Genomic DNA, 11,286 nt, shown 5'->3' on the forward strand with positions numbered 1-11,286 from the left:
GGGGTTTTAGGTTTTTTTATTTGTTTGTTTTGTTTTTGAAACAGGGCCTCACTCAGTCACCAAGGCTGGAGTGCAGTAGTGTGATTTCAGCTCACGGCAACCTCCACCTCCCCTTCCCCAGTTCATGTGATTCTCCTGCCTCAGCCTTCTGAGTAGCTGGGATTACAGGTGCACACCACCACGCCCGGCTAATTTTTGTATTTTTAGTAGAGATGGGGTTTCACCATGTTGGCTGGGCTGGTCTCAAACTCCTGACCTCAAGTGATCCACCAGCCTCAGCCTCCCAAAGTGGTGGGATTACAGTTGTGAGCTGCTGCGCCTGGCCGAATAGGATTTTTAAAGCATTTGCAAATACTTGCAGTCATTAATTCATTTTATTAATAACAGTAGTCTTTAAAAGCATCTGAAAATCACCTGGGCAGCAGTCTAGGCCAGCTCTCTCACTGCGGTAGTGGCCGGGTCAGCCAGGGCTACCCCTTAAGTCAGGATCAAGGCAGTCCTAGCACTTGCCTTCCAGTCAGGCCTTTTTCTCTTCTGCCACCTTGATTTAAATTCTGCCAAAGAAGTTTTTGAAATTTTGTTAGTCACATTTAAGATTCAGAGCTAAAATAAAAGGAGACCCTCCCTGCTTTGAATTTAGATGGTTTCCGCATCCCCTAATAAATACCTTGCCCACACAGTCTTAACAGAATCCATTGTTACAACACCGTGCTGAATATCCCTTGATACTGTGGGACTTTATTCCCTTGTTCAGGCCAATAGTTATGACCTAGCAGTTGCTGTTAATTAGCTGCACCTTTCCTTTTCTCTCTTTCGTTCCTGACTTCTCTCAACATTTATTCACTGCCTTCTGTATTTCCTGCACTGTGCTGAACACTAGGACTACAATGGTAATTAAGCTGGGGATGACTCTCTCTGCAGAGGATTTGGTGATTAGCAATCTGACACTTAAAGGTTGAGCAGAAGTTGGGGTATTGGGTCATGGCATTTTCTCAGAATATAAGGAAGTACAGTGGCTGGAAGCAGGGAATGGGGGCGTTGGGGGTGGGAGGTGGAGCTAGAGGCTGGGGCAATAGCAGGGGGGAGTTGCACACAGTTACTGTAAGAGCCCCAGGAAGGCATTAAAGAATTTGAAGGAGAAAGGTGACAGGATTGGCTTTGTAGTTCAGTGATTGCTTTGATGTGGATGGTTTCTCTGTGTCATAAACAAAGAGGGTGGTGCCATCTGAAAGTCTCTGTGAATGGCTGTGGTCAGCGTTATTCACTGTCCTCTCATTTTTTTTCAGGAAAATCCCACTAGTGCCCAGTACCACCTCACCCATCTCCACACGTATTCCTCACCGGACAAACTCTGTGCCGACATCACAATGTGGAGTCAGCTATCTGGCAGCAGCCACCGTCTCTACATCCCCAGTCCTGCTCTCATCTACCTGCATCTCCCCAAATAGCAAATCGGTACCAGCTCATGGAACCACACTAAATGCACAGCCTGCTGCCTCAGGGGCGATGGATCCTGTGTGCAGTATGCAGTCCAGACAAGTGTCCTCTTCATCCTCATCCCCTTCCACGCCCTCTGGCCTTTCCTCGGTTCCTTCCTCCCCTATGTCCAGGAAACCTCAGAAATTGAAATCCAGCAAATCTTTGAGGCCCAAGGAGTCTTCTGGTAACAGCACTAACTGTCAAAATGCCAGCAGCAGTACCAGTGGCGGCTCAGGAAAGAAACGCAAAAACAGTTCCCCACTGTTGGTTCACTCTTCCTCCTCCTCTTCCTCCTCCTCCTCTTCTTCTCATTCCATGGAGTCTTTTAGGAAAAACTGTGTGGCTCACTCTGGGCCTCCCTACCCCTCAACGGTAACATCTTCCCATAGCATCGGCCTCAACTGTGTGATGAATAAAGCAAATGCGGTGAACGTCCGGCATGACCAGTCAGGGAGGGGCCCCCCCACCGGGAGCCCCGCTGAATCTATCAAGAGGATGAGTGTGATGGTGAACAGCAGTGATTCTACTCTTTCTCTTGGGCCATTCATTCACCAGTCCAATGAACTGCCTGTCAACTCCCACGGCAGTTTTTCCCACTCACACACTCCTCTAGACAAACTCATAGGAAAGAAAAGAAAGTGCTCACCCAGCTCGAGCAGCATCAACAACAGCAGCAGCAAACCCACAAAGGTTGCCAAAGTGCCAGCCATGAACAACGTCCACATGAAACACACGGGCGCCATCCCAGGGGCACAAGGACTGATGAACAATTCCCTCCTTCATCAGGTAGGAAATGGACTGTGAGCCCCATGGGAATGCCCATTTCTTCTCCTTAAGATCTTTTGCCAGCTCAGAAATGTGTTTGGTTGGGTTGGTTGGTTTGTTTGTAAACAGATATTCAGCTTCATGGTGTCTTTTTAAAAAAAAAAAAAAAAAAAAAAGGTTCACAGCCATATGAAGGTAAAACAGGCACTTCTGCCAGCATCGGGCATGACAGCAAAATCGTAATTGGAGGGGCATCCCTTTATGAAATAGCCAGTAATGTGTTATCCCAATGCTGTGAAGTGTGTGCCATTCGAGGCTTTAAGGAAGGAAGCAGGCATCGTTTCCTGGATAGTGGTTCTTTAGTATGTTCTACTGAGGAAAGCTGCGCTAAAATCAAACTGATCTAGAAAGGGGTAATTTAAGATTTAAAATGAGGCTGGGCGCAGCAGCTCACGCCTGTAATCCCAGCACTTTGGGAAGCTGAAGCAGGTGGATCACTTGAGGTCAGGAGTTCAAGACCAGCCTGGCCAACATAGTAAAACCCCCGTCCCTACTAAAAATACAAAAATTAGCTGGGTGTGTTGGTGCACGCCTGTAATCCCAGCTACTCAGGAGGCAGAGGCAGGATAATTGCTTGAACACAGGAGACGGAGGTTGCAGTGAGCCAAGATCGCACCACTGCACTCCATCCAGCCTATGAGACTGTGTCTCAAAAAAAAAAAAAAATTTATTATTTTTCCCTCTCAAAAGAATTTCAGATATTTTGGTTAAATCTCACCCCATATTTTCTCTTCCCGTTTTTGAGGGAGGCAGGAAAACAGGATTCAGTATGGGCATAGCAGAAGACTGAAGTCTCATTCCAAGCTCATAGTAAAAAGAAGTCTGCATATGAACCCATCAGTAGAGAAGTGGCTAAGTGGTTGTGGATTCATAATTAACCATGACTTTCTCTCTTAGGCTGTATTTTTGTCTCGTCCCAGCTCTTCTGCCTGTTACTGACCTCACCTGTAGCTGTTTCTTCCAGCTTCCTTTGCTCTAACTTCCAGCTCATCTCTCATCTTGTTATTTTATTCATCAGGATATCTCCTCACCTTGCTTACGAACAGGAATTTCAGCAACATCACCCCAGAGCCCTGACTTAAAATGTGAGGCTCTTTTTCATGGTTTTTTTTCCCCTTCCTCGTCTTCAGAACTTAACTCAAATGCCAGCCAGGTTAGGACTTTTTCAGAAAATACCAAGAAGTTTCTTAGTATTTTCTTAGTGTGATATAATTTTCCTCTAATATTTGGGTGAATTAACACCCAATGCCAAAGGTATGGGGAGAATATTTGTGAATTTAACTAGCTGCATACATTATGGGTTATTATATGTTGTTTGGCATTCTGATCATGGGATTCCTGGACAAATGAGAAGTGTGCTTTTCCTTCTTGGTTTGTAGTTACTCATTACAGTTTATAAGCATAACAGTCCAATATAAACACGGAAGACATGGTGTACTCATTCTTCAACACACCGTCTTTGAGAGAGACATGATCCCCACGGGAGGGGCATTCCATTGTGCTGTAATGTCCATCTCACATCTGTATTAGTGAGCACACTGTCTTCATTTAAACAGGAGTGTAGATCTTAATGCCCACAGGTAACAAAAAGGACAGAAGGGGGCCAGGTGGGGCACAGCAGAGATTGACAGTGCCTACTAGAAATCGGGGGACATGGAGCGGCTGCTTCCAAACATTTGTTACCAGTTTTAAAGAGAGGCTGCAGATCTGGACTTGCATGTGAAATTTAGTCGAGATGTGTGTGTGTGTGTGTGTGTGTGTGTGTGTGTGGGTGTATACACACACACACACACATGCTTTTTTTTCTCTTCTTAAATCTGGTATAGCCTATGTATCTGTGGGCCATCTTTGGCTCATGACCTGCCATTTTACCACCTTTGATTTTTACCATGTAGTGCCACTGTGTCTTACTAGAACAACACAGACAGCCTAACTTTGGGCTTTTTCCTTAAAATCAGTTTCGACTTAAGTTTGTGTTTCAGAGAGATTTTCTCTGTGCAGAGGAATACTTTTTATTATGCTACACAAATCCTGGGGCAGGAGCGGGGCTGCTTGCCTAGAGATCAAAGGATCATTGAACCCCAAGAAGTATTGCACATTTTTATGTCTTTGTTCATTTATCGTATAGCTTTCATAAGAATCTCAAAGGGACTTGTGACCCCAAAATGCTTTAAAGAATGCTGCAGTTACAAAAGTAGGGACCTCTACTTGCTGTTCCTTGTGGAGCTGCCTTTAAAACAAAAATAACTGGGCTAGTTGAAGTTTTCTAAACAAGGGGATGAAGAGTGGGACATGCTGGGAAGCCTAGGAGATCATGGGGTTGGGTAGGCACCCCCAAGAGTCTGTTCATGGCCTCTGCTACCAAAGACGTAAAAGCCCACTGTGAATGCCAGTTTCCTCCTCCCCAGCATGGGCACTGCCTTGAGTGCGAACTGTCACACCTGTGTGTGCTAGTCCTTGACCTTGTTCCCTTCTCAGTTAACAACCTGGAATACCTTCAAGGACACAAAATCACTGGAATACCTTCAAGGACGCAAAATCAGTAAATAAAACCAACAGGCAAACATAAGAGCCTTTTCTCTAAGTTAGAAACCCAGGCCTGCATGTCTTCTAGCCAGTTGGCTAGAAGTGAATCTTGTGCCAGTAGTGAAGGCATTTGAAAGCTAAGACCAAAATCTATAGCTGACTGTTCCTGGTGTCTGTCAGTCAATGGAGACTTTAGTAGCGTGCAGCCTTTGGAATATTCTTGTTTAGAATCAATAGAGTGCAGTGTACAAACGCTTACTTACCTTTTCATTATTTCCCCACCCCCTCTTTTTTGAAAGCCAAAGGCACGTCCCTGACAGCTGAAAATAGCACGGGGAGGAATAATGCGGACACTTTTGAGGACAAGTTACACCTCCACTCAGCACTCTGGACTCCACGATGCCTTTGAGTCTGTTTTCCCAACCTCCTGTGGGCCTCAAGGGTAGAAACCTGCCGGGCTGTTGTTTTAACGAGGATTTCCCTGAAGCTATGTCTCTAGCAGTGAGTACTCATAAAGGACACTGGATCAAGTTCAGCCACCGAATTGCTTTTATCAGTGTTAAAGTGGTCTGGACTGCTTGCTACCAATCTGTGAGAAGTTTTCGTTTTTGTTTTGTTTTTTAACTTGCAGTATATCACGGAGCCACTCTTCAAGTAGATTGGCTGGGCAAAAGAATGTTTTGGCAAGAACGTTACTGTAGACCTTTCTCCCTCCTTCCTTTTACTACCATTTTTTTTTTTTTTAACACTGTCATCTGTAGGTCACTCTCCAGCAGTTAGGCACCTTAACTGGAGACCAGAAACCTTCCAGAGAGCAGAGGGCTGCATCCCGAGCAACCCTCTGAGGAAGGGAATTAGGCTTTAGATTTTGATAGCAATGTTCCAGGAATGAAATACAGATGTCAGCCCAAGGCACCATAACAAAATAGCCCAGCCTTTTGAGAGTAATTTGGGAAAAGAAGCTGTCAGAAGTTTCTAACTTACAAACTGGTTTGAAATTGTTGATGCCCAGACAGCAAGTATAAATCATTTTGGAGGCTTACTTTTCATGATACAAAAGCAATTCTGTGTGATTTTTTTTTTTTTTTTTTTAAGAAGAAAGAAAATGCAAGCTAGTTTTGAGAAAGGAAGGCCAAATTGGGTTGGGGGAGGGTGGGAGTGAGGAAGTTAAAATCACTATAGGGAGAAAAAACTTTTTTCAAGATTTCCAAAGAGATGAAATTTTCTTAATCCTTAAGTTTTCATAGTAAACAGTATGGCAGATTGGGTTGGTTGTCCTACCTGGTCTATTTTTAAAAGTCACCTTTTAAAGTGACATTATTAGATACACTTAAATGTTTCCAAGGCACTCTCTGCATTACCCTTGTTTTCCTCTTTGGATACTGTCCTGGGACTAAGTGTAGATTTCCGCTTCAAGCACGTCTGGCATTGTGTGTTTTTGTATGCACTCCCCTTCATGCCACTCCAGATGTTTATTTGGATGTGGTTGGGGACGAGAGCAGACACCAAGGGAAGGGAGTTGGAGAACGTGTAAGTCCTGACCTGAAGGTCTTTTGTGATGCGTGTGTAGGATTGCCCTGACACACACCCTCCTTTCTTGGGATTATACCAGCCATCTTCCTGAGAGTTTTGGAGCCCTCTAGGATATTATTTCTAGTACCCCACCCCCCACCCCTAAAGAACTTAATATGTTAAAACAGCATTGCTTGGAGAAAGGTGTCATTGAATTCGGGGATGAGCCGGAGCCTTTAAATGGGTGCTTCCATCACTACAGGCTCCTGACACGAGAACCAGGCACTGTTGCTTAGAAGAACACACAAAGTTGCCGAACACAGGGTAAAATTTCCAAGGCGCTGATCATTGCCCTGGCCAGGGCCTGATGAGAGCCAGTCAGTACATTCTTTTTTTCCTACAGTTCTTGGGTTTCAAACTTCAGTTTCAGGGAATTTCAAGTCAACAACAGGTAGAATGAATAAACTTGGTTACCAGCCTAATAATGTGAATTGCTACAGAATTATTCTTATTATGTAAGAAAACAAAAACTTTATGCAGATACTTTAGCTATAAATTGATGTAAAATACTGATTTTTTTTAAAGGAAGGAGAGAACAGTGTCTTGTTCAATTATTATGCAATCAATCAGTAAATGTTTTTAAAATGATACTACAGGAGAGCTTAGTAAGGAGAGGGCATGGATGGGCCAGTTTGGTGTAGTTGGGAGAAATCAGTCTGGTTTCCATCCCAGTCGGGGAAAAGAGAGGAGGTGAGAGGGAATCAGAACATACCTAGTTGATTCCTTGGTGACAAGTGCAATGGGGTATGGGTAGAATTTATTTTCAGAGCCAAGAGGACTTGATGGTTATAAATAAAGTTGCCTTTAGCAATGGAATTTACAGACAGATCATGTTGTTCCGAAAGATGTGAATAGGATCCACGATAACAAGTTGATTCAGACTAATGTAGATATTTAGATTAGCAAGTATTGAACATTTGATTTCTTAGACTGAGGTTTTAATTGAATTTCATTATGTCTCCCGGTAATACACAGAGCATCGGGATTAGGAAATTAGCCATTTCGGATTCTGCCTGCCACAAACAGACCTATTCTAAACAGTGCTATTAAATTTTAGACTGTTGTTCAAATATTTTATTTTCTCCTACACTACTTTTTATGATGATGAATAATTAAGACCATTTAAAACACGGGAGTACAAGTATTTTTTTTTTTTGAATTAAATTAACTTGCAAAAACCAAATTTGCAGTGGTTGGGTTGTTTCTAGACAGACTTTGGTATCAATTTAAAACCAAGATAATTTTTATATTCTTTCCAATAGAATTTCATGACAACTCCTGCAGTTTTCTTAACCTACAAAAAAAAAAAAAAAGTGCTGCAATGATGAACAAAGAATTATACAAAACCTACTTTTGTATCTTTATTTTGGAATTTCTTGTTCTATTATAAATATGGAAGTATCCCTATTTCAGAAGACATATTTTGTTAAAAATGAATTGTACATATTTAAATATGTATTTTTGCACAGGTCTTTTTTTCTGATATCCTGTTTTGGTACAATTGAGATCATCTAGTATTTATTTATTAATTAATAAAAGTAAATACCTTTTTATAATTTGAAGTGGTTCACTGCCAAGCCAATAGTTCTAGAACCTGCCTCCTTTACAGTTTTAAGGGATGCCTCTGTTCTGTGAAAAGTCTTTGTCCCTTTTAGTGTCTCGGGAGTGGATTCATACAGATGAAGTGGGCATTGCTTCTTCCTGGTTGCCTGGTTGCCCGATAGACTACATGTAACTAAGTGACACACTGCTTTTCTTTTGTTAGTATTTTATGTGTGAGAGTATGTGATTGCGTGTATGTGCGCCTGTGTGTGTGTGTATCCTCTGAGCACATGTATGTTAGTATGTGATGTGGTTTAAAACTAATGGAAAAAACTGAAAGTGCCTGAAACTAGTTTTAAGCTTAGACAGAATCTCTTTAAAAAGACTTGAATGTTCAGTTGAACTTTTGGAGTTTGCTTTTTCCACCTAAATATTGTTTCTAAAATTTTAGGGGAGGAGTTGAAAACTACCAATGCTGGTAATTTTATAAGGTATTTTAAAATTAAGACCTCTTGGTTCATAGTAATTCAGTTGGTGATGGATAGCCTGGTGGCACCAAGTTACAGATCTTTTTGTCAGCCAGCAACTTACACAATGTGTCCGTTTTGTTATTCACTCTTGAAATACAATTTAAAATATTTAAAATATTTTGTATTCCAAAAATATAATACAAAGAAGTACCTCTGAGAACATTGAAAAAAATGGATAATTTGAAAAAATGTAACTTATAAAGGCAGCTGTCTTCCTGCAAGAGTTCTGTTGCCAAGGAATTTCTTAATGTCGCTCATTCTGTCCAGGGGGTTTGCGGGGATTGGGCTTTGAAAAAATATTGTTAAAAGTTTGTTTAGCAGAAAATAATCATTTTTACATTTTGTGCAAAACATTTTACATTTGCAGATAATTTAAATGAGCACTACATACTGTCAGTGTGAATGTAGGGCCTTGAAAGCATTTTGCTTTTTTTTGTTTTTTTTGTTTTTTTTTTTTTTGAGCTTGGTTATAAAAGCAATCTCCTGTGTTAAAAACGTGTGAATAGTTTCATAATTTGTACACATAATCAAGAGCATCTCAGCTGGACTTTGTGTTGGCTGCTGTATAGAACATGAACAAATGTCAAGGGATAGAAAATTACTTTGGATATTTAAAAGAGAAGAAATATATAGTCTATTTGTTTTGTAACAAGTTTCTGTAAATAAAATAATTTATACTATTTATAAGAAAAGGTTGTGCTTTGCTTTATAAGAAATTAGCTTGTGGAACAAACATGTTACTAAACGGGCAATAAAATTAGGACTTCTCAATAAATAAGGTTGGCTGCATGAAATATTTTACATGTTTCTGCCTCGTGATACTAAACCCTTTCAGTCTACTCTGACTTTTCATCACTTTTGGCGTTGAACACCCTTGTGAAGCCCCTTCAGTTTAGCCTTCCTCTTATATAAGCTAAATACTTGTAAGGCATGGGGATGTTTCCATCTGGGGGCACAAAGCTTTGCTTTGGATAAATTAGTAACTGTGTAAACAGTGAACATTACTGTATTCTGGCCTTAAATGTTTGTGAAGGAAACGAGGGAGTTGATGGATTGAGAAACACATTCTGTTTGTACTTAGGTGCAAATTTGATGACATGTAGTTTTGGTTTAAGATAAGCTTTTTATCCAGACCTGGTCTAATCTCTTCCTTTCTTTTACATATACCTCCCTTACTGGCAATACAAGTGCATTTTAGTATTATTTGGAATACAGCATAATCATTTACCTCTAGAAATCCAGACATTTTTACTGTTTGCAAACAAATCATTCTGATAAATTATTTTTGTTGCTTAAGAGGAGCAACTGCTTTGTGTGTTAGCAAGAATGTCCATACCTGATATGAAAGAGTCATGTTGGCTTCAGTTCCTACTGCTCTATGGACTTCCCATTCCCTCCTTACTTAAGTCAACCACCCACTCAGTACTTTCCACAAATCTAATCACGAGGTGCTCTCTGTAGGTAAATCCTTTCACTATGGCTGTCCTCAAACCTCCCAAGAAAAGGTTCAACTGCTCAATCTCTTACCCTTTTTAATTCCATTCCCTTGCAGGTATCCCGGTCCTGCATAACAAGATGATCCCAACTCAAGGAAAGGGGTTTAGCAGTGTTGGATCTTTGGCGTATGTGGGATTTCACCAGGCAGAAAGGCAGACAAGAGTAAGATTCTAGGCAGAGAGAGCGAATGCGTCGAGCATGGGTATGAAGATGTGAGGGACAGGGAATAATTCTGCAGAAGTTTGCTGGATGGAAGAGCCTTATAGGGTTAGAGAAGCTGGTGTCAGACTGTCAAGGACTTTGAATGTCATGGGGCTTCTCATCCAGGAACACATGGGATCAGGCTTAGATTAACCCAAATGTAACTGTCAGAGCCCAGAGATATTTCATGGTCCAGTCTTAGCGCACTGTGCAGCTGCCAAAAGTCAAAGCCATTCAAATCTGTACTGAAAACTGTGGAAAAGCAAAGGAGCACTTAAGTCTCTTTCCCCATCTCTTGCATTCTCACTCTCTTTTGCCTCAAAGATCTGTCTTTACCTGCCCCTGTCCCCAGTCCTAACAAAAAGCACTCCCCTGAATCAAGTCTAAGTTCTTCTCCCTTCTCATTCCTTTCTTAGTCTCCTCTTTCTCGTAAGAAGTTCCTGCTCCTGTTGTTAATGGAAGTTAATTAAAGTAGTCTTTCACCTTGTAAGGCTGTAATTCTTGGCACTTGTTATCCTGATTTTCTACATCCAAAACCCATGGACCAGAATATCTCTTAGGAGGTAAGGGAGAGTGAGGCTATCAGCCAAAGAAAAAGTCTCCAGGGGGAAGGGGAGAATCACTTATAATTTAATACTTTGTCAAAAAAACATCTCTGCCATCTATGGCCCTTCAATAACAATGGAAGAAGAATCAACAGGTGAGAACCTCGGGACAAAAGTAAGTTACAAAGCTGTTGTAATCCAGGTAAGAGCTATTAAGTTTCCAAACGAAGGCTGACTGTGAGGATAACTGATACTGATTTCACAAATCTTTAAAAAGTGAACCAACAAGCCTTGAGGTCTAATTCTGTTCAACATTAAAGGGAAGAGTGAGTCTAAGAAGACTTTAGGTTTCTAGCTTGGCCAAACCAGTTGAGCTTTAAGTGAAATGTGCGATATGGCAACAGAGAAGGAAAAAGACCTAACGATAGATTTGAGCTGCTGGTGGGAAATTCTGGTTTAGTGCCCAGCTGGCTGTACAGGCTGCATGGACCTTAGGAGGGAAGCTTGGGCTGGAAAATAAAGATGGAGAGTTGTCTTTCACTTTTTAGATGATCAATGAGGTCGTAAGG

At 41.4% G+C, this 11,286-nt stretch overlaps 1 protein-coding gene across 10 annotated transcripts in view; it reads left to right on the top strand.

Moving 5' to 3' along the window:
• Positions 1 to 9,268, top strand: part of ATXN7 (ataxin 7) — a 140,264-nt gene extending 130,996 nt beyond the window's left edge. For 7 of the 10 annotated variants that reach the window (XM_058437128.1, XM_032149419.2, XM_032149421.2 and 4 more), the window contains 3 exons: positions 1,287 to 2,265; positions 3,323 to 3,389; positions 5,130 to 9,268. In XM_058437128.1, the coding sequence (XP_058293111.1) occupies positions 1,287 to 2,265; positions 3,323 to 3,389; positions 5,130 to 5,239 (1,156 nt within the window). In that variant the 3' untranslated portion in view covers positions 5,240 to 9,268. The remainder of the gene's footprint in view (positions 1 to 1,286; positions 2,266 to 3,322; positions 3,390 to 5,129) is intronic. The other 3 variants (XM_032149427.2, XM_032149426.2, XM_032149428.2) reach the window with 1 other exon arrangement.
• The last annotated feature ends 2,018 nt before the right edge of the window (positions 9,269 to 11,286 follow it).

This window comes from Hylobates moloch, unplaced genomic scaffold (genome assembly GCF_009828535.3).
Source record: "Hylobates moloch isolate HMO894 unplaced genomic scaffold, HMol_V3 SCAFFOLD_4, whole genome shotgun sequence".
NCBI classification, from domain to species: Eukaryota; Metazoa; Chordata; class Mammalia; order Primates; family Hylobatidae; genus Hylobates; species Hylobates moloch.